The 23,743-nt window shown below is 42.2% G+C and overlaps 1 protein-coding gene across 4 annotated transcripts in view; it reads right to left on the bottom strand.

Moving 5' to 3' along the window:
* Positions 1-23,743, bottom strand: part of TTC7B (tetratricopeptide repeat domain 7B) — a 157,967-nt gene that overhangs the window by 59,198 nt on the left and 75,026 nt on the right. For 3 of the 4 annotated variants that reach the window (XM_084840811.1, XM_084840837.1, XM_084840827.1), the window contains exons 12-16: positions 18,612-18,729; positions 18,387-18,444; positions 12,138-12,210; positions 10,698-10,858; positions 6,816-6,932 (exon numbers count right to left, since the gene is read on the bottom strand). In XM_084840811.1, coding sequence (XP_084696937.1) covers positions 6,816-6,932; positions 10,698-10,858; positions 12,138-12,210; positions 18,387-18,444; positions 18,612-18,729 — 527 coding nt within the window. The remainder of the gene's footprint in view (positions 1-6,815; positions 6,933-10,697; positions 10,859-12,137; positions 12,211-18,386; positions 18,445-18,611; positions 18,730-23,743) is intronic. The other variant, XM_084840820.1, reaches the window with a different exon arrangement.

Genomic DNA, 23,743 nt, shown 5'->3' with positions numbered 1-23,743 from the left:
GACAGACAGCAGTGATACAAACCACTAAAAACTATGTATCTTACGCTGGCTAAAACATTTTCACACTGGGCTTCCATCTACTTTGGAAGAGATGGAACCTCAAAGATTACCATATGTGTGCGTGTGCGCGTGTGTGTGTGAATGCATCATCTACAGGAACGCACAGGAATTTTCTGGGAAGAAAAGGGAAGGCTCGCTCACTACTGGTACTGAAAAGAAATCCACTGGTGTGGGCATAGTTTCATTTCGGTACATAGGGCAAGAAAAGAGTAGTACTGATTTCTGATCTAGGCAATAAAATATAAAGAAAAATTGGTGAGGAATATGGGATGCTGCATAAATGTCTGCCAGTAAATATCAAACTTTGCTTCTTTGTGCTGCTTAACTAGCATTTTTCACAAGCAGATGCTTTTTTCTATAGAAAGGCAATGCAGCTTAGCTCTCTGGTTGCAGCAGCACTGCTACTGTCCCAGGGAGATCTGACTGGTGTAAAGTCATGCAAAAGCAGAAGATATTCTGTTTTTTTCACATCTGCTCTAAACTGTAAAAATGGCTTCCTGGTTTTGAATCTGAATGAACTCTTGGCAATTTCCTCCCAGTGAAACTTTTAAATCCATTTTTGAGTAATGCGTTGTATATACAGAATGAAACTATTTCCTTTCTTTGTTCAGCTGCTGTTAAAATGGTACAAAAGACTCTGCAAGTCACTAACGCAGCATTGCTGGACTGCTAATTCCAAGTGCAATGATGCAATTACAGTAATCCACAGGAAACAGAAGGGAACCTTCCTTAGCCTATTTTATCAAGCAATAACTACTACATCAGTCAGCACACATTTCCTGGAAACTGCTGTATTAATTATCTCCTTGATACATGAACAATGTCGTGCCAAACGTCACCGAGAAGGAAAATAAAGTTGAAGGTAATTGATCTCTTGACTTCGCTGGATGGTACAGAGGGGCCTTTTTGGTCCCAGTTGCTTCCAGCTGGGTAGTCCATCCAAGAGCACTATGGGATCCTGATCATGGGGACTTTGTGAATGAGCTCAGCCAAACATGCTTACAAGTCCCTAATCAGGACTGTTGCACTGAATGCATGAAGATCTAGGTCATAGCCAAGGGCTCAGGGACACTTGGGGGATAGGGCGTATGTGCTCACACATGTCCTGACCCCACTTTAGCCCTACGCATGTTGCAGGCAAATGCCTGCATAGGGCTAAGAGATGATGAGAGAACTCTCAGGCCTACTGTTCTGAGAGGCCATCAAAATTAAGCCTGGATCTAAACCACAATCTTCTCTCTTGCATCATGCCCAGGGAAACCAGTTATACAACAGAAGCTGGCTGTTCAAAGCAGTTAATGACTGGAAACCAGTCTGACATAATTAATCCATGCCTTCCCCTCACCAAAGCAGTGTATCTATGTTTCTTAAAATTGCTTTGACTTTTTTTAAACATACAAAGGTACATAACAGGCCCTAAAGTGATATGTTCAACACTTACGGTAGAAGTTAAGAAAAGATAAGCGTTATAACAATTGCACCCCAATTGACATGCTAAGAAGTAAAGAAAACCAAGTCAGCCAACAAATGATGCTGTTTGAAAATTATATACTTTCAATTGTCTTGGGAACAGGAAAACGTCTCTGGTTCAGAGCAGGTCAAAAATTCACACCACTCTCCAGCATAATCACTACTAAAAATTATTTTTATGCACGAGTGCATAAAACTCATCAGAAAAGCAGTGACAGAACAAGATTAGATTCTGTGCCAACATCAAGTAGCAGAGGTTGGGAGGTATAAACATATTACTGTAATTGTGTGCACACAGATATCATGCTAAAATTAGATGTAAAAATAAACTGTCATCATACTGCTCAAATCAGCACTCTGGAAATTCAGATAAGCAGAATATTTTGCCAAATACAGAATGGGGAAAGAGGTTCTAAATGTGCTTAAGGTGAAAAATGCTGCTTCTGAGCCTACTGATTGTATCTGCAACCCTGCCAAAGAGCAATGGCTGCAATATGTTTTTAGTTTGTAAGCTCAAATATGACTGGAAACAGCTTTTAAAGTTTATAAATTAACAATTAATGTAACTATATATTTCCCAGATGTTTTCCCCAGTACTCATTGAAGGAGGACTGGAAATTTTACCTTTGGAAACTCTTTTTAAAATTGAGATGCTTAATTTAAATCACAATCCTGTAAGTATGTTATCATAATTAAAAACTGTGCATAGGAACATGATGTCATTGAAGACTGAATATTTAACCATGATGTTTTATTAGTAGTAGTAGTAGTACTGTTGTCGTTATAAAATAAAAGAGGACCTGCCCGCACTACTGCTAGGCAATATACAGACATAATTCTACCCGGCATGAATGGACTGGGTGGCAGGCAGGGAAACACATGCCCCTGGTTCACATTACCTCTGATAATTGTTAACCCTGACTGAAATGAACCCTGGGATGCTCCTAAACTATTTCAGAGTCCTGATTAAACTCCGATTCTAAAACATGGTCTAGTAGTCTTCCCAGCTTAATTTTAACTTGGGTTAGTAATGGTAAGATACAATGATAAACCTCGGTGAGGATGTATGTGATTCTCCCTTGAGGGCAGCCTGTGTTAACCCCAGGTTGTGTTAATTCTGCATGCAGCAACCCCTAAGTAAATGACAATTATGTGACTATGCAAATGCTTTTGCAACTAACCAATGAAGACACTGGCCAGGTTTGGAAGACACACCGCAGTTCATCATGGGTTATTTAACCCATCATGCCTGGTTGCATATGCAACCCCCACTCAGGGGTTGTGGTGCCGTGTGAAACCAGTGAGCTTGGGTTATGTGAGGGTTAAACAGCCCTCGCATAACCCTAAAACAGACCACATGCCCCGCAGCCTCACCGTGGCTTAAATACACTATGGTGGGCAGTCATGGTGTGAGAACAGCCTCATTGAAAACAATTCCTGACAATTTCAGCACACTTCATTTATGTATGGGTAGTATCCAAAGTGGGGGCCGTGGGGGCTTAGTGGTTAAGTCGCTGAACTGCAGACCGGAAGGTCGGCAGGACAGCAGTTCGAGACCCGAGTCTCCCGTCTTCAGTCCCAGCTTCTGCCAACCTAGCAGTTCGAAAGCAAGAAATTGCAAGTAGATAAACAGGTACCGCTTCAGCGGGAAAGGTAACAGCGTTCCGTGCACCTCAGTGTTCAGTCATGCTGGCCACATAACCACGGAAACGTCTTCGGACAGCGCTGGCTCTTCGGCTTAGAAATGGAGATGAGTACCACACCCTAGAGTCGGACACGACTGGATGGGGACACCTTTACCTTTTTAGTATCCAGAGTAGAGTAGACCCAATGAATGAATGGGACTTAAGTTAACATTCGGTGCTAGAATTTGGCAGTGTGGTCGAAAGGACTGCTACAGAGGCTTCAAAAGGACAAATTTTGAAAACATGCTAAATTTTCCTTTTTGAAGCCTCTGTAGCGCTGATTTTTTTTTGCCACTGCTGATTTTTTGTGAGGTGACAGAGAATGGGGGTGGGCGGGCACGTGTTTCACATCCCTAGATTAGAGTTTATACACTACAATCTATATTTTCCTTATTCACTGTTTCTTATACTGTAATGCAAGACCTGATACATTATGGCATTGCAATGCAAAGTCTTCCACTGGTAATTGTTCAAGAAACAGCAATAATGTGTTTTCTCTTTCCTTTTATGGTTCTTTGGATCCAAGGCAATAAAATCAACACTACCATATTAATATAAGTAGATTTACTTTTTTCTATTAATATTTGTACTAATATAGCAAACATGCTTACTGGATACACTGGTTTCAAATTTATAAGCTAGGGATGTACAGATTTTGTTAAATCTGTTCCATCTGTGTATCATGGGTCATCTGGTGTCTTTTGTTCTGTTGTCCACTCATTGATAGAATCAATTTTTTTTACCATAATTTTGTTCTACCTCCACTAATTTGCATTAGCGTTAATTTGCATTAGTGCTACCGTGCATTAGTGCTAGTGCACATTAGTGCTAGTGGACACTTGCGAAAATGTGCTAATAAGCATTAGTTAACAAGAATAGTACTAATGTGCATTAGCACTAATGTGAATTGGCACAAATCCCCCTCAAAAGTGAAAAACTGTCTGCAAGTCTATGTGACTCAGAAAAAAATGGTCTGCTGCAGAACCCGCGGGTTGGATTCTCAGAAATCCAAACTCATTTGAATCCATTGCGGACTTCTCCGACATCCCTAGCAATGACATGGTGTTTTCATTATGTGACCAAAATTCCATTCTTTTCAAGAATGACACCAGCCACGCAGACCTACAAGACGTACATAAAAGCCAGCTGAAAAAATACCGATGGACATCTTCATCTATGTTTTCTTCAGGGGTATTTTCTCTCACTGAGAATTCATTGTCATTTTACTTAACAGAAGCTATCATCTGATAGAATCTTAACCTTGTTAATGCACATCTATGCTTAAGATTAACAAGGTGATCAAATATTGTTCTAATCCTGCTGAAAACTTTATCAACTTCAGAACAGGAGCTATCGATGTGAATCCAGGTTTATACCATCTTCCTGGTAATAACCTCAGACATACTGGGAGCTTCAACTGTATCCCTAATACTATCATTGAGTTGGGACAGCGCATCCCACATCAGTTAGCACAAGGTCTTTGGCTGTTCTGCCCACCTCAGCAAGAAGCATATGCTGAAGTAAGCAATAAGACTCTACTGAATCTGAGCCTTACACTAATCCCTCCACATGTAAGAGCTGCACCAATGCCAGCATGGATCCTGCCTCAAAGTTTTCGTCATAATCATGGAAGGAAAGCTGAAGTGCAAACCATCATTTTTTCATGGGTCAAATCACACATTGGAAAATGTAGTTAATTCAGTGAATTTCTACTCTGTTTCACAATAGGTGCATGATCCCAAACTGGCATGTTTACTTTGTCTGCTTTATGAGCTAAAGCAAATTTTTGAAAGATCAGAGAGAGGCCATAACTAGCCTGCAAGAGGGTGAGATAAAATTCACAGGTTTTAAGTAGAATATATAAGAATATTTCCATCTTGATCTACTCATTTAAAATTTCGAGACCTCAGCCCAACCTTGACCTATCAGTCAGTCAAGCTAAAGGATCTGAAATATGGCTGTGACAGGCATCTCCAAGGCTTCTGAAGATACTCTTGCTGAATGAGATGCATGCACAAGCATGAAGGTTGAGAGAGCCACATGAAGGCTGCTAACTCACAGCAGGGACAGAGTTATTACAGAACAGCTCCTAGAGAATGTGAAAAAAGAAATGTGATACACTGCATGGGGGAACTTGTTGATCTCATAGTGTCATATGGGATGGGCTGCTATTCTGAAATGGCTTGCTATGGTGTAGTATTGCTGTATCTTTGCACTTTTTAATCATACTTTCAGTTTAGACATATGCAATTTGTACATATTAAGGCTTCAGAAATAAAAAAAATACTTGACTGGAACATAGCGTGAGAACATTGTAAAGACCTACCAAAGGAATTGTTTCCTATCTCAAAACTCTCATTATGCCAAGCAAAGCTTTATGAAATATATTTGTGGGGTTTGTTTTTTATTGAAAGAGAATTAGAATCTCTGCTACTTGTACTGAGCCTCTATGGCTGATGCCTTTGACAGGTAGAAGGTTATGGTGCATGGTTACTTCACCTATATCTCCGTTCAGGGGTCCCCAACCTTTTAGGATCTGTGGGCACATTTGGAAATTAGAGAAAGTGCTGTGGGCACCAACACAAAATGGCTCCCATGGAGGATGTGTCAAGTCACATAATGGCTGCCGTGTGGGCCTGGATAGTCAAAAGAGGGAGAGAAATAGTGAACCTAGAGGGAGCGGGAAATAGCAAGGCAAAGGGGTACAGAGGAGAGAAAGGACAAGGCTAGGAGGGGGTAAAACAACAAGATAAAGAGGTGGGGGAGAGAACTAGTGAGGTTAATGCTGGGAGTGGAGAGAAATAGAAGATAAAAGGGTGTGTGGGAGAGAAGGAGCAAGGCTAGGGTCTAGGAAGGGAGAGAAAGAAGGCAAGAGACGTGAAAGGAAGAGAAACAGTGAGGAAAGGGGTTGGGTGGAGAGAAATAGCAACTCTAGAGGCTGGGAGTGAAGAGAGAGAGAGAGAGAGAGAGAAAGAGAGAGAGAGAGAGAGAGAGAGAACACAAATGGGAAAGGTCTGTGTAGATGGAAGAAGACTGGAAGGGGCTAGAAGCAACTTTTTCCTTCTCATCCTGCCTGCTGAACAGCTGATCAATGGCAGGTTCAGGAACTGGAAAGAGAACTTGGTGCCCTAATGTTTTTCATGCTTTTTCTTAAACATAAAATTTTGAAGGGGCAGGGAGTGGAGTGCTCAGGGGTGAGGAGATCCCCATGGGAGTTGGGTTGGGGACCCCTGTCTTAGATAACCGGGGGTGGCTAAGCACTATTCTACTGGAGCGTCTTTTCATATATATCCTAGCACAAGTGCCCAGTCATCCCTAGTATGAATGACAAATTTCTTTCCTATCTTTAAAGGCAACTCTAGCTGACCCGTTCAGATTTGTCTTTAAAATATAGAAATCAAGTCAGGCCCATTCACATGCACCATTACCCATGACAGAAAAACAACTTAAGAGAATAAATGTTTAAAAAACCTCTAATGAAATATAAACTGGAATATTACATCCAGATAATAAACTATATTTACATGCAACTGGTTGTTTGTTTGTTTTTAAATCCATGTTAATCAGATGATTCACAATGCTGGTTCTATTTTGTCCTACCTGGGGTTAGTGAGATTGTAACAGGATTTCCAAATCTGCAACATGTGTTTACAAGTAAGGAGTGCCTCATCTGGGCCCCTGCAGAGCGATTCCAATTTGACTTTTGAAAACAGTAATCTGAGGAACAAAAGAAATAAATAAAAAATGCACAATTCAGCAAAAACTACTGCTCCATCCTGTTGCTACTTGCTACAAATTACCTAACACCACACACAGAATGTTTGTATTGCACTCTCTATGAGGGGAACTAGCATTTTGCTGGGAAAAGACACAAGGGTATTGCTATGCCAGCTGGAAAAAAGTGCGCTGGCATAGCATTCTGCTCACCAGCACATGGAGGTTTAGGAGAAATCCTACCCCTTCTAGTAGGCATTTAAAGACTCACTCTGTAATTTCTACTAAATAACAGCCTGTAACTACTCAACTCAGAATATGGCATTGATGACATGGAGGCCGGGTCATATTCAGGCAACAGCAAAAGATTACTAGCACACATTAATAAAAAAAGATAGATATTTCAAGTTTAAAAAAAGTGAATTTAGCAGACAAAACTGTCTTGGCACTGCCATATGTAGCCTATGTCTGCCTATCTGTGGTCCCTCATTATACCCTCTATTTGTAGTTCTAGAAAAGGCAGATGACAACCATTTTACCACATGCAAACGCCTGAGCTAACTGTAATATACTCAATAACAGACAGTGTTCCCTAAAAGAGAGTTTGCCCATCACTACTGATCTGCCCCAGCAATGTGCAGATGCAAAGGGGAATACTGGGTGTGTTTTAAAGCACACTCTCAGGTCATGCAGAGTGATGGTGAGACCCAACAAGCCTGGTCAACACCTTCTGCAAACTTCATGGGTATCCTTCAAGAATCCAACAAATACTCTGCAATGGCCAGGAGTCCTGAGATACACACACACACAAAGGAGTTTGTCAGGAGAAACTCAATGCAGAAAGGGTTCCTTGGAGAAAAGTCAATGCAGAAAATGTTATCTAAAAAGTTTTAAGTAATTGTTCTAGAGTGCAAAGCCGGACATACTCTTTGGAAATTTCAAACAAGTACCATCATTTCTTTAATGTAGCTTTGAAAGGTGAATTAAAACCAAGCATATCTGGCCATTCTATGTTTAAAGAACTTGACAGCAACCCAAACTAACTGATTTTCTATTAAGCTTTATGGCAGTAAAAAGGGAACCATTACAACCTTGAATAAATTATCGTTGTCTAATGCAACAGTTTATTTTTCTTACTAAGCATTTTCATTTGCTGAAGATTGTGTGCCACAGAATTAAATACGAAACAAGCAGGGGGAAAGAAAACTATTATATAGTCACATGAAAGCAAATATGAACTAGCATTTAGCCTGAATTCAAAACAATCAAGTGCTTTCCCCTGCTGCACGGTGCGACACAGAGAGGCAGCAAACTGCCCATGGGGGAAGAAAGCGATTAGTCCCTCCATGGGCAGTTTGCTGCCTTTCCATGTGGGGTGTATGTGTACAGATACATCCACAAACATACTTTACGAATAAGAGAGAATGGTGTGTGTGTGGGCGTGAGAGAGAGAGAGACAGAGGGATACAAAGGTAATTGGGGGGTGTTCAGGCAAGCACACTGAGGGCCTCATGACAGCAGTGGGGTGGAGCCCTACCCACTTTAGGCAGTGGCTCTGCCTATCACTGGCACATGACCCCAATGTGGTTGTTTGGCGTCAATACAGCCATCAGGACAAAAAAGGTTCCCTATCCCTACCCTAAAATGTGGTTTGTCCGTGGATTGAGATATAGGAGCAAACCACAATAAGGCCAAACTGTAGTTTGCAAACTAGCTTCAAAGTGTGGTTTGATATCCTAGGTTGGCAGACCCTCACAAACAACAGTTTGGAAGCTGGTGTAGATTCAGACATAATGACAAACCATGGTTTGGCATTACGGGCAGTATCCAAGGTGTCATTCTGCAAATAGCACTAGCGGAGCTCTGCCAAATCTTCCTGTTGCGCAAGGTGTTGCCCATTACACTTGCACAACCGGTTGTGCAACTTGCCGCACATCAGGTTGTGCAGGTGATTGCACAAGGGGCTGCACAAGAATCACGCGCAACTGCTTGGACAACAGGTTGTGCAAGAGTAACATTTGCGCTAATGGAATGACACAGTTGGATACTGCCCAGAGTCTGAATGCAGCAATTGTTTTGGACTGATTCTGAAAGCTCTCTGTCTGTTGTTTTAAGCAAGGAGTAATCACTATGGGGACTGGGATAGTCCCCACACAGATTGCAGGTATCAGATGTGCTGAATTCAAAACCTGCTTGGTGGAAGCACTCTCAGAGACAAGGATTTGTATATGAGGCCATGTAACAAAGAGTTCTCAGAGCAGATCACAAAATAAAACAAGTCACAAACAACAATAAAATAAGTGATAGAATATAATGCAGCATTGAAACAACTCTAAATTAAGATAAAAAAACAAAGAATGGAGGCCCTTCAAATCTGTATAATAATCTCAGTGCCCTAGATTGGTATTCCAAGTTTGCATCCTAGAGTTGAATGGTAGGACAAAATATTACTGGACTAATTTTGGCAATGCATATAAACAATAGAAGGCACATGGTAGAAGAAGAATCCCAGAACACACAAACTACAGACTCTCAGCTAGCATACTGACTCCAAAAAGAAGCACCCTGCAGCCAATGTAGACAACAGTGAGGCATATATCTGGAACTCAGCTAGCATGAACTATACCTTTAGCATATGTGAAGAATCTGACCCTAGTTTTGGGGGGAAAATTAGTATTTCAGAAGTAATTTCAGGCATAACTAGAAACAAGTTAACCTTAACTGCCTATTTCAGACCAGTTAATCTTCTTACAGGAATAAGGAATCCAAAGAAAGGAGAGCTAACAATGATGCACGTTTCCATGAAAATATATCCCTATTCTGAGGTTACAGCTGTAGTGAGAAACCTTCACTTTTCTGAAGTCTTTGAAAGCTGTGATGGAAAGTAAACACTTAACAGTTGTTGTTGTTCTTTAACAACCAGTCCTTTCCTTCTCCTTAAAGACTGGGGGTGATAAAAGCTGAAGTAAATAAATATTACTGGCATGCAAACACTACATATTAACTGAATTATTTTTAAAAGCCATATCTGACAGATGTCTACTTAATGCATAGTTTGCAGACTGATACTTGTCCACTAAGACAATTAAGTTCCTTAGATTTTCTGATGCTCATTAGTAATGAAAGAAAACAACTATAAAGAATTTAGCCAAAAGAATAATGCTAGGATACAACTAAGCTGAGAAAATAGTTTTGCAATAAAGCGGTTCACTTTCCTGTTGCAGAGCATCAAGTTGTTTCCCTTCTTTCTACCAGTCTCTAGAGATGCTGCCAGAATCAAATGATATAGCTATAGTCAAACATGTGACTTTTTAAGAAATTGAATCTAAGTTTCAGACAAAATAACTTGCAGCTTAGTCCTAGGTGTGTTTACTCAGAGGCTCAATGGGATTTATTCTCAAAAGCAACGAGATAAACTGCACTATAAAAACATCAGCTTCACAAGGGGGAGATTATGAAACTTCCTTTAAAAAATAAAATAAAAAAATGAAAATGGGTTGTGACCCCATCATTTTTATTCCAGCTAGAACATATAACACAATGTCTGTCACAAACTGAACAGACTTATTTCAAAATTAAGAACTCAGGAATTTGAACACCACACTCTTATTCACAAAGTTTAGAAGTTTTAGCATATATGACAGGAGGGGGGGAAAGCAGAGCACAAATTCACAAGGCCTTAAAAATACACAAACAGCTTAATCATTTCAGTGCTTAAATTTTGTGCCACCCTGAGCATGCCGCATGGAAACGGAAAGAACTACTCACATAAAGTTTTCTGGGTATTCACTCAAGGCCATGTCAATGATATTCAGAGCATCATGGTAGTGTTTCTGAGCTGACAGCAAGAGGGCAAGGAGATGCAAAGAGTTAGCATCGTCTCCTTGAAGCTGAAGAGCCTGGCGAACGTAACCCAAAGCTTCTGGTATCTATTTGAAAGAGAAGCTGAAAGGAGTTATTACAGCCACACATTCTCATGTTGCATGTGCAGATTATGAAAAATGGGAATGGAAAACAACTCCAAAGATATAATCATATTCTGCTAATGGGGGAAGATTTTTTTTCTAACTGCACGTTGCAGAATAGCATCGACCAGTAGCAAAGAAAACTAGCTAAATTATGTGAACTACCTTGTTCAAATTAGCTTCCTAAAATAAACTTTAACACATTCCCTTTGCCTTGCAAATGCAAAACAGCTCAGAATGATCTAAATATATGAAGTGCAAGGAACTGGACTTGATGTTTCAGGCTTCAAGATTTTGGAAGCATAAAATATTTCCTTTTAACAAAACAAAACACAAGCTTTGTGTGGTATAATGTAAATGCCCAGAAGCCTGCAGGAACAGATATAACTTTAATTGAACAGGGGTCCACAATTTTTGGCTGGCCTTGCTAGTCACTAAACATTTATCTTCGCCACCAACCTATCTCTCAAAGGAGAAATGAGGTCTTGTTTCTGATGTCATGCTGAACTCTGAGTGCTTCCAAAACCAGCACAAAGTTGTGGATGAGTCCGGCCTTGGAAACAGCAGCACTGGAAATGTCAATGGTGCCCACTGATTCAGCAACAGCCTGGCCTTTCAGTGGCTCCAGCAACTACCACAGCAGTAAAAGGGTGAGCATACTATCACTAGTATGATCACAACAGCATGCACACTTTCTTTACCTCTGTCCTCTGCTATACAGTTCCTTGGGCTGTAGTTGGCATGCGAGTTTCCTGGTGCAGCACTATAAAACTATTTAGAAGAATGGGAAGCATTCCTTAACTAACAGGATGACAAAGCACTGGATCTCATTTTGGGATGGGGGTGTGGGAGGGAGAAGAAGGCTGAGTATGAAATGAAGATTTGGCCCTTTTGGACTATGGAGGCTGGAATCTTCCTAGACATGCATCCTGTCCCTCTTTAAAAAATCTTAGTGAAAACAGACCCTTGTTTTCAAGGTACGAAGTACTTGCAACTGTTATTTCTACTTCTTGCTGAACCAAATTAGCAGGAAGATCAAAAAATGAATATAGGCATACAGAGGTGAGCAATAACCACTAGACTATTCTTTATATATTCCTCATATTTTGGGGTGAGATTCTGCTGAAACAAACCCGACTTTCAGGATTTTGCTCAGAAACATGACAAAAGTAGTTCAGCTAATTATTGTAGTTACTGCCATAACCAATTCATCTTTTAAAAACATGTTAATATTTAAACTAACCTGCCGGGATATAGCAAACTGCAAAGCTAGATAAAATGCTGCCAGGTGATCAGTTGGAGATAAAGTGTGTGCCCTGAAAAATATTAAAGATATTTAGTCCATTAAGACACATTAAAAGCCCAGATCCTCCTCTATATTATTATTGTTATTATTTGTATACCACTCCTTATCCAAACAGCAGACAGGATAAAGAATAAAAACACCATGTTAAAATAATTTGAAATTCTTTAAAAAGAGACAGAATTCTAATAAAACCAAGTATGATAAACGGTGGCTGGTCACTTGAGGAAGGCTTCCTGAATTAACAATGTTTTCAAGAGGCACTGAAGACAACACAATGTTGGTGCCTGCCTGACTTCCAAAGGCAGGGAATTCCATAGGAAGGGGGCCACCACACTGAAGGCTCTTTTCCTGGTGGACTCCAGCTGGGCCATGGGTCCATGTGGAACCACCAGGAATATGGCCTCTGATGACCTCAGTGATCAGGCTGGTTGGTAAGCGAGAAGTTTATTTTTTATTTTTATGTATTAATAATACTTAAATACCATTTCATGTAATAACATCTTTAACTGGTTATATTGCAGCTTACTGCAGAACAATGAGTTTCCAGTGTCACTACCTATCTCACTTTACTGATAACTGATCCACCAGGGGAATTTTGTCTTTGCTCCTTAGCATTTCCTTCTAATATCTTCTTAATTATAACACTGTGATTAAGCCACCACTACAGCCAGCAGCTTAATTGTTAACTGCAAGGTTCATGTAAGAATCTCTGCATTTATTCATTGTATACACTTATCAGGGGCATGCTGATAAGAAGGGAGATGCTCTGGAACAGATGGGGAACCTTTTTCAGGCGAATTCCAATTTAGGAAAGCTCTTGTGAGGGAAGGGCTTCTAGAGTTTGGAAGAAGGGCAAAAGTGAATTGGAGTGAAGGAAGTGCATATATTTACCCATACTCTTCCAGTGAAACCCACCATAGACATGCAGTATGTGTTTAGGTCATCCAGCACTCAAAAATCTAATGTTCTCCTTCACTGTTGTGGACCGCAAAGTGGAATTTGTAAGGATAAACTAAGAAAGGGGGTGGCTTCCTTCATAAACAATATTGTACAAGAAAATACAAAAAAACAGATCCAGCTTCAATATTCCTTTTTGTTTTGAAGGAACAATATATCTGAAATTCTCTCTCAGCACCACTCTTTTATAGGCATATGATCTGGTACTGTAAATTAAAATGTACTTACTAACATGCTTTAATATATAATTATAAAATCAAATATTTGCAACATCTGGGAAGGATGGCACTTTCATCCATTTTTCCACGGATGTTTCAGGACTTCTGTTGTCAAATGCTCACTGTGGTGCAAGCAAAATATGCAGTGGAATAATAACATTCTCTGGGGATGGGGAGGGAGCTTCTTCTTCTCCAGAGTTAAGGGCTAGGGGACCTTTAATATTTTGTTCACAGTTTATAAATCAAATTAAAAACCTGATTAAATAGACTGTTCAGTCTATTTCAGTTCATAATGGGATACAGAGATTTTCTCTTGTAGGTTACTGTTTCAAAAATCCAGTTAAATCTAGGAGTGACCATCTGGCAACGGAAAGCAGAGAGCAGAAATAAACGGTAAATTCTCCCAGTGGAGGGAAGTAAATAGTAGGGTCCCACAGGGAGCTGTATTAGGACCAATGCTTTTCAACCTGTTCATAAATGATCTGGAATTAGGAGTGAGCAATGAAGTGGCCAAGTTTGCAGATGACACCAAATTATTTAGGGTGGTTAAAATAAAAAAGGGATTGTGAAGAGCTCCAAAAGGATCTCTCCAAACTGGAGAATGGGCTTCTAAATGGCAAATGTAGTTCAATGTAAGCAAATATAAAGTGATGCACGTTGGAGCAAAAAATCCCAACTTCAAATATAACCTGATGGGATCTGAGCTAGCTGTGGCTAAGAAAGTGACCCTGGGGTTGTGATGAAAATGTCAACCCAGTGTGAGGCTGCTGTTAAAAAGGCAAACTCCATGTTAGACATAATTGGAAAAGGAACTGAGAATAAAACTACCAGTATCATACTTCCCTTATACAAATCTATGGTGCGAGCAAACTTGGAACACTTTGTACAGTTCTGGTCACTACACCTAAAAAAAGGATATTGTAGAGCTGGAAAAAGTGCAGAAAAGGGCACCTAAAATGATCAAGGGGCACCTAAAATGATCTATGAGAGAAGGTTACAACAGCTGGGATTGTTTAGCCTGGAAAATAGGAGGGTAAGGGGGGACACGATAGAGGTCTACAAAATTATGCATGGTGTGGAGAATGTGGATAGGGGGACATTTTTCTCCCTCTGTCAAAATACTAGAACCCGGGGACATCCCATGAAGCTGGTTGGTGGGAGATTCAGGTCAGCTAAAAGGAAGTACTTCTTCACACAGCACATAGTTAAACTATGGAATTTGCTACTACAGGATGTAGTGATGGCCACCAATTTAGATGGCTTTACAACACAAATTCCTGGAGGAAAAGGCTATTAATGGCTACTAGCCTTGATGGCTATGTGCTACCTCCAGAACCAGAGGCAGTGAGCCTATGTACACCAGTTGCTGGAGAACATGGGTGGGAGGGTCCTGTTGTGCTCATGTCCTGCTTGTGGGTTCCTGGTCGACAGGCGGTTGGCCACTGTGTGAACAGAATGCTGGACTAGATGGACCCTTAGTCTAATCCAGCATGGCTCTTATGTTCTTAACTACGCAGTGATCTATATGACATCCTCCATTTCAGATCTTTGTAAATAGTCCAGAAATAGTCCAGATTTAATACCACTTGCACAAATGCCTGCTATGGTACAAGAGATGACAGAGAGGATGACATCTGTAATAATATGGCGTATATACACAATGTGATGAGCTTCCTCCAGGCTTAAAAAACCTGGCTGTTCAGGCGGGCATTTGGGGTGGTTTAGGGTTTTTTAGAGCAGTGTTGTTTTGTTATGTTGTTTTGTTCAGTTGATTATGTAAATTTGTTATTAGTATTGTACGCCGCCGAGAGTGGCTGGGTAGCCAGCCAGATGGGAGGCTAATAAATCTAATAAATAAATAAAACGTAGCTAAATCCATGTTTTCCACTGATGGAGTGTCATGACTGGCATCAGGAAAGAATTTCCTCTGACATCCTATGAGCTCAGAACACACAAAAAAGCTCACATTCTCCTGAAGCAAACATTACAGCTCTATTCTGCAGCATTAATTCTAGGTGTGGTTTATTAAACTGGACCTACAAGTACATTTGCAGAAGTGTTCTAGTAACTCCAGGGTAGAATTTATACTGGAGCCCTTTTCATTTAAGGCACTGGTCTGCCAGTATTTTTTTCCAAATACAATTTCTGCTCAGAGCACACATTAATGAATACAGTGCAGAATCTGATGTGTTTATAATGTGAGCAAGTGCAATATACCAATGCATAGTGTTGTAATTGTGGGAGAAGTAGGATGAGTTTGAAAGGTTGCATGTGCTTTATCATTTGTGTTTATAGTGCAAGCACATGCCACAAACCACAGCATACTACTGCAACTGTGGGAGAAGTGTAAGGTCATGTTGCCATTTCAAGTTGTTTTCCCCCCTGTAAGATATAAGAAGGGACAGTGAAGGCAACAGCAGCTGTCTTCTGACCTACCTTCCTTCAGTAGCTCTAGAAGTAGGCAGAAAGTAACTACAGCTACAGCCAACCAAGTATCTTGCAGTGGTAATTAAAGCTCTGAGATACTCTGAAAGTCTGATTGCCAGCCTGCAACTGGTTCAGAGAATTGTTGTTTATTCGGTCAGTCGCTTCCGACTCTTCGTGACTTCATGGACCAGCCCACGCCAGAGCTTCCTGTCGGCCGTTGCCACCCCCAGCTCTCCCAAGGTCGAGTCCGTCACCTCCAGAATATCATCCATCCATCTTGCCCTTGGTCGGCCCCTCTTCCTTTTGCCTTCCACTTTCCCTAGCATCAGTATCTTCTCCAGGGTATCCTGTCTTCTCATGATGTGGCCAAAGTACTTCAGTTTTGCCTTTAAGATCGTTCCCTCAAGTGAGCAGTCTGGCTGTATTTCCTGGAGTATGGACTGGTTTGATCTTCTTGCAGTCCAAGGCACTCTCAGAATTTTCCTCCAACACCACAGCTCAAAAGCATCTATCTTCCTTCGCTCAGCCTTCCTTATGGTCCAGCTCTTGCAGCCATAGGGAATACCATTACATAGGGAATACCACTACAGGGAATACCATTGCTTTAACTATGTGGATCTTTGTTGTCAGTGTGATGTCTCTGCTCTTCACTATTTTATCAAGATTTGTCATTGCTCTCTTCTCAAGAAGTAAACGTCTTCTGATTTCCTGGCTGCAGTCAGCGTCTGCAGTAATCTTTGCGCCTAGAAAGACAAAGTCTGTCACTACCTCCACGTTTTCTCCCTCTATTTGCCAGTTATCAATCAAGGTAGTTGCCATAATCTTGGTTTTTTTGAGGTTTAGCTGCAACCCAGCTTTTGCACTTTCTTTCACCTTTGTCATCAGGTTCCTCAGCTCCTCCTCGCTTTCAGCCATCAAAGTGGTATCATCTGCATATCGGAGATTGTTAATGTTTCTTCCAGCGATTTTAACTCCAGCCTTGGATTCATCAAGCCCAGCACGTCGCATGATGTGTTCTGTGTACAGGTTGAATAGGTAGGGTGAGAGTATACAACCCTGCCGTACTCCTTTCCCAATCTTAAACCAGTCCGTTATTCCGTGGTCTGTTCTTACCATTGCTACTTGGTCGTTATACAGATTCCTCAGGAGGCAGACAAGATGACTTGGTATCCCCATACCACCAAGAACTTGCCACCATTTGTTATGATCCACACAGTCAAAGGCTTTAGAATAGTCAATAAAACAGAAATAGATGTTTTTCTGAAACTCCCTGGCTTTCTCCATAATCCAGCGGATATTGGCAATTTGGTCTCTAGTTCCTCTGCCTTTTCTAAACCCAGCTTGTACATCTGGTTCAGAGAATAAAGGACACAATACTTTCCAGCTATTAATCTTACAAAGGTCCTTGTAAGATGCTTTCCTATTATTAGTCCTATTATTAGTTATTAGTCCTATACTGTGTGTGTTTTATTCCTCTTCATTCTTCCACCTTTAAAAAAAAAAAATCCTATTCTTTTAGGTTTATGTTAGTCAGGTGAAAGGTTTAGAATTGTGAAAAGGAGCCTGTGATTTTATTGTAGTGATATAGTTCTGCAGCTGGAAGCAGTGGTTGAAGATATTAGGATGTTCCTCAATAGCTAGTAGATTATTGTGTGTAACCTCAAGTTTTTAGAATCCTTGATTATTAAAAGCACCGCTCCAGTGGTGGTAATACACTGGGCAAGTTCAGCCGATCACAGCAAGGGAAGCAACCATCGTGGCTGCTCCTCCCGCCCTTGTGTGTGCGACTCGTTTGCATTATTCCCCGTGCTGCAGCACGGGTTGGCGTGTCACCTGAACCCGGCGCGCGGCAGGGGAGGGCTTCATAACCACCCTACAACCTCTACTGCATGTTGTGGGCTGTAGGGTGTGTACGACTGTCTCCTGTCATGTTGCACACCAGGTTCAAACAACACACCAACCCACACTGCAGTGCGGGGAAAAATGCAAATGGTGGTCGTACATGAAGCACTCACAGGGATGGAGGGAACAACCATGATGGTTGCTTCCCTCGCTGTGATCATCCGAACCCTGTCACTATTTCAGTCTTCAGGCTTAGTATCTGTAAAAATTCATAAGCCACAAGTTATGGTGAAGTCACAGCACTTTCCCCTAACTGTTCTGAGGATAAGAGGGTTTGTCCATTGACTGAGTCCCATCAACCTAATGTATGAATATAAATACCACATATCTCTATCAACTTTTGGTGTGCTATTCAAAGCTGTGTTTTCTTTGAAAAGAAGGAAATGTGAATTCAGATGAAGAGTTACTCTTTAAACAGATGTTGAACAAATGTTATCTACTAGCTGATAACAAAAATATCTTAAATAATGAAATAAGAGGAAATCCTTTGGAATCAGACTGGATTTGCCAGCACTACTTGATGAAGCAAATGTTAAAGCAATATGTTATTCTGTACTCATGCAAGCAGACTCCCAGAGGTAAAATCCACATTACATAATCATGTATAAATATCTCATTTTTAAAAATACACATAAGGTTTTTCATTATCTACAGCTGAATGAAAAGTTTAACACCCACTCACCTTTGAAACGCAAGAAGAGCCTTTCGTTGCAAGACCTCTTGTATCCCTCGCAAAGAAGCTAGAAAGAGGATTTAATTAGTCATATATAAGTATATTTTTAAAAAAAACGTATATTGTGAAAAAAATTGTATGCAAAACGCATCACTTTTATTGCTTGACATGTTTCTAGATCCCACATATCATTGCCACTTCACCCTTATAAATAGATGTGTGAGATTTACTTACCATCTGTAGCTTGAAGGCTATAAGTCAGTCCCAGGGCTAGGAAACCTTTGGCTTTGAACTCTGATGTTTTGTCCCCGGCATCAACCACCATTCTAGCAAACCTTTCTGCCTCTTCTAACTAAAAGTAAAAACACAGATTTATATGAGACTAGTGATGGACAGAACCCATCCACCCCATCTACTACGTGATTCAGAATGGGTCTATTTAAATTGTATTAATCTGACCAACATCTGCTGGAAGGCCAAAATTAATCCAGTTTAAAGTAGAAACCTCTAGGCCCCGTCACACTCCCAAAGACATCATCAGAAATGTGAAGGGCCCAGAGGCTTCCCTGCTGCTCCTCATGATCATGCACCCTTCCCGCCAGCTCTCTTCCACAAACCTGTCAAAAGTGGGCAAGTGTCAGGGAGGGCCAGAATACAGGGATGCCAGGAAGCATGGGAACTACAATTCCAATGCTCCCTATCATTCCGGGATGCTGCTTTGTATGTTCATGGCAACATCCTATTGGAGGCTTCACAGTTCTCACATACCCTTCCCAAGATCCTCCCATCTTCAATAAATTTGGGGAAAGGCAGTGTGGGGTGGGGACGTGTAGGAGGGAAAACAGCATTAGAGGAGCATTTCAAACAGATCAAGTTAAAATTGATCCAGACTCCAGAAGGGGTCTGGGACCAATCTTATATTGACATGGGAGACCCAAGAAATTGGTTTCTAAAGTCCCCTTTCAGACACCATTCCATCGCTACATAAAGATACAAACTGGTCTGGTCAGTATCTGGATAGGAGACGGCCTGGAAACCTTGTGTACACCATCTCCGCTTCTCTAGAGTAAAGGTGGGAAATGTCACTTCCAAAACAAGTAGTCTATAACACCACCACTATTAAATCACCATAGACGGAGAGATCAACTGGCCACCAAATCCAACCATACGATCCATATAATAAAGGGTTCAGTGCAACAACTGTACATATAGGTTTTTTTTCACCATATGCATATTGCAGCAAAAGAGAAATACAGCTTACCTATAGCTGTAGTTCTTCCAAGTGGTTATCTGCACATTCACACATATGGGCTCTGCATCTGTGCGGAGCCCTATTCAGAAAACTTCAATAGCTGAGGACCCTTCCCCCGCCTTCCCAGTGGGCATGTCCCTAGTGGGTTCCTGCCTATTCCCTCACTTCCTTGAACCCGCCTATTGAAGCCTCCAAACCAAGAGGAGCCTTGGCACCAACATCAAGATCAACACCAAAGCAAGGACCGTGGGCAGGTTGTGTGAATGCACAGAAACTACAATTACCAGTAAGCAACCTGTCTTTCTTCTTCATGGTCTCTATGCATCACACATATGGGGGAGTAGGAAAGTGGCTTACCGGTGGCAGGTCAGTGTCCTACTGTAAGAGACAAAACAGCAGACAAAGCAGGGGGGCCGAAGGAGAAGTCTGCTCTGGTCTGCACACCGTCTGTAATGGCTGAAGGTAGCCTGTTTTGACCAGGTGTCTGCTCTGCAGAGCTCAGGAAAGGAAACTCCCTTCCCAAATGCCATCGACATAGCCTAGCATATGTTGAGTGGGCTCAGATTGGACCAAAAAGGTCAAGGCCAGCCAGTTCATACGCTAACTTGATAGCATGGACCACCCAGGATGATACCCTCTGCAGTGACTCCAGTAGTCCTCACTGCTTGCCACCATAACACATAAATAGGCAAGGGGACTGATGAAAGGGCTTAATCCTCAATTTATAGAAAGCCAACACCCTCTGAACATCCAGAGTATGAAGAGTAGATTCAACTGGAGTTGAAGGAGACTGAAAGAAAGATGAGAGTACAATGTCCTGATTCAAGTGGAACTCAGACACCACCTTGGGCAGGAACGAGATTTTGGGATAGAGCACCACCTTATTGCGATAGAAAGTCATACGAAGTGGGTCTACATGCAATGTGCACCATTCACTGGACCAGCAAGCTGATACAACAACCATCAAAAAGACAGTTTTCCAAGACAAGAGATGGAAATCTGTCAGCACAAGCCATTCAAATCACTTAGCAATCAAGGCCTGCAGAACAACCAACAAATTAGTATCGTGGGCCAAACTGGAGGAGCAAGATTCCATACAACCTGAAGAAACTGTTAGCCAGTGGGTGCAAAGTGACAAAAAAACCATCCACTCAAGCATGAGAGGTAGAAATAGTCAACAGATAGGGTCTTAGGGAAGAATGTTTAAACCCTTGTCATAGAGAGACAAAATAAACTACAAAGCTTAGTGCAACTGGCACGAAATGGGGTCAAAGTCATGAGCGGTAGCAAAGGAACAAAAAGATGCCCATTTACAGGCATTAGAACTTCTCGTAAATGGCTTGCATGCAGCATTCAATGTCTTACCATGTCACAGACCAGCAAGAAGTCAACCGATTCTCCATGCTGTCAGCATAGTGTGTTGAGGTCCCGATACCATATCTTGGCTCGATACTATATGATCAGGTTCGGTATCAATGGAAGTCAGTGACACTTCCCATTGGAGAGCTGAAATAGAGGGGCAAACCAAGGTTGCCTTGGCCACCACTGCGTGATCAGCACACAGTCCATGCCGTCCATCCTTATCATTGCTGGCACTTCTGTTATGAGTAGGAAGGGCAGGAAAAGATAAAACTGCATTCCCATCCACTGGAAAACAAAGGCATTCCCCATGGGCTTTTTGTCCACTCCCACTCTGCTGCAGAATGTCGGGTAAATGGCACTGACCACCCGAGTGAACAAGTCCACCTCTGGAGTCCCCCAAATGTGGAATAAATCTGCAAGGACTACCCTATCCAGTTCCTACTAGTGGGAAGCAGGGTAGGTCTCACTGAGTCCGTCAGCTATGATGTTGTCCACCTCAGCAATGGCCACTGCAACCAGACGAATCTGATGGGAGATGCACCAGTCGAAGATCCCAAAGGTTAGGTCAGCCAGAGGAAGAGATTTCATATTCCCTTGCTTGTTCAAGTAGTAAACAGTGGTGATATTGTCCGAGACATCTTGAACCAAACGACCTCTGAGATCAATCTTGAAAGCTTGCAGAGTCTTCTCGACTCCCAGGAGCCCCAAGAAATTGATGTGATATGCGAATTCTGCCTTGGCCCACACCCCTTGCAACTTCAGGGGCCCAAAGTGAGTTCCCCCCGCCCCGATAGGGATACATCTGTGGTAAGGATCTGAGATGGGGAAGGCTGGAGAAACGGAGTCCCACACCCAGGTTGGACGCATCCATCCACCACACCAATGTGTTCACGACTTCCCAGGGTACATGAAGACAGGTGTGACAGGCATCCTAGAAGGGGCCGAACACCCAGATGAGCCAATTCTGGAGCACCCTCATCCTCAAGCATGTGAAAGGTACTACTGTGGTAGTAGCTGCCATCAGTTCCAGTAACATCTGGACATGCACCACGCAGGTAACCTTCTGAATGGATAACTCTTCTGCACGGCATATCAGTCTTGACGCACAGTCCAGAAGGAGGAACACTCAACCTACTGTAGAATCCAAGACTGCCCCGATGAATTGGGATTCTCTGTGTTGGCTTCGAGTGGGATTTCTCTACGTTCACGTAGAGACCAAGATTCTGCAGAAAGTGACATGTCAGGGAGACAGTCCGTATAATCTTCTCCCTTGTGGATGCCACCAGCAGCCAGTGATCAATGTAGGGGTAGACCACCACTCCTTGGACATAAAGGTGAGCTCCACCACAACCATGAATTTGGTGAAGACCCTCGGTGAGGTGGCAAATCCAAAGGGCAACACCTGAAACTGGTAGGTGTCAGACCCAATGGCAAACTGGAGGAAGCACTGGTATTTCCAATGATGGCAATATGGAAATATGCGTCCTTCAGATCCACAGACATGAACCAGTCCCCTTTCTGTGTGAGGGGGAGAATGGATGCCAGTGTGATGATCCAGAACCGCTTCGAGAACGACGGGGACAGAAAGGTGTTCATGCACTGGGGCGGGGGGGGGGGGCAGAAAGGTGTTTCAGATTCCTGAGATCTGGAATCATCCTTCTTTGGAACAGTGAAGTATCGGGAGCAGAAACCATTTTGAAGCTGATGCACCACAACACATTCTATGGCACCTTTTACTAGGAGGGTCTCTGCTTCTGTCCATAAGACCAGTGAAGGGGGCGTGACTTTGATGGAACTGACAGGAGGAAGGGCGTTGAACTCGATCCTGTAACCTTCATGCATTATGGAAAGGACCCAGGAGTCTGATGTGATACAAGTCAAGCCAGTAGAAAAGGAGACAAATGAGTTCCAAAGGTGGAGTGATAGAAAGAAAGATGAAGAAGGAAGTGAAGGTAGTCAAAGATAGTGTTTACCATTGCCATCCTGCTTCCTACGAGGACCATGAAACTTGGAAGGTGGATACAGCTGCTTCGATACCGAGGCTCATGGCTGACAAAAGGATTGACCAGCAGCGGACTGTGATTGGTGATAGCACAGTTGGCGGAACTAACTATGCCTTTTGTAGGAAGTGGGTTGTTGATCCAATCCCATATGCTGAGCAGTATTTTTCGCTTTCTGCACAGAATCCATAGCTTTGTCCATTTTGGAGTTAAACAGACCCCCCCTCCCCCATCAAATTGAAGGTCCTTGATGTGGGACCTGGCTTCTTGAGATAGACCAACAGAATGGAGCCAAGCATGCTGCCTCAGGGCCATTGATCCAACAATCATGTTGGCATCACAGTCGGGCTGATGACTTGCCATGTTTATTTGCTGGTGGGAATGCTGCACGGCCTCATTTTGGAAAAGCTTTGCCAACTCCCTCTTGTCCTCAGGGACATGTTCAAAGAGGGTTCCTACTTTTTCCCACAAGAAGTGTTGATAGCACAACATCACTGCTTGATAATTAGAGATGTGCAAGCCCAGCACCTCTGAGGAGTAAATCCAGCAGCCTATGAGATCCAACACTGCCCTCCTTGTCCACAGGGGGAAAGTGAACTCTTTGTGACTTCCCCTGAAAAACCTCCACTATGATAAAGTTAGGAGGCAGGTGCATGAACAGAAAGCCAACATCCTTCTCTTGCACCTAATGCATATTCTTCAGCATTGGAGCCTGGAAGGGAGCCTTCCAAGATCACTGGATAGTTTGCAGC

The sequence above is a fragment of the Heloderma suspectum genome, chromosome 1, assembly GCF_057233095.1.
Source record: "Heloderma suspectum isolate Gila_16-S chromosome 1, 16-S_ref, whole genome shotgun sequence".
NCBI lineage: Eukaryota > Metazoa > Chordata > Lepidosauria > Squamata > Helodermatidae > Heloderma > Heloderma suspectum.
This window is presented reverse-complemented; position numbering and strand designations above follow the sequence as displayed.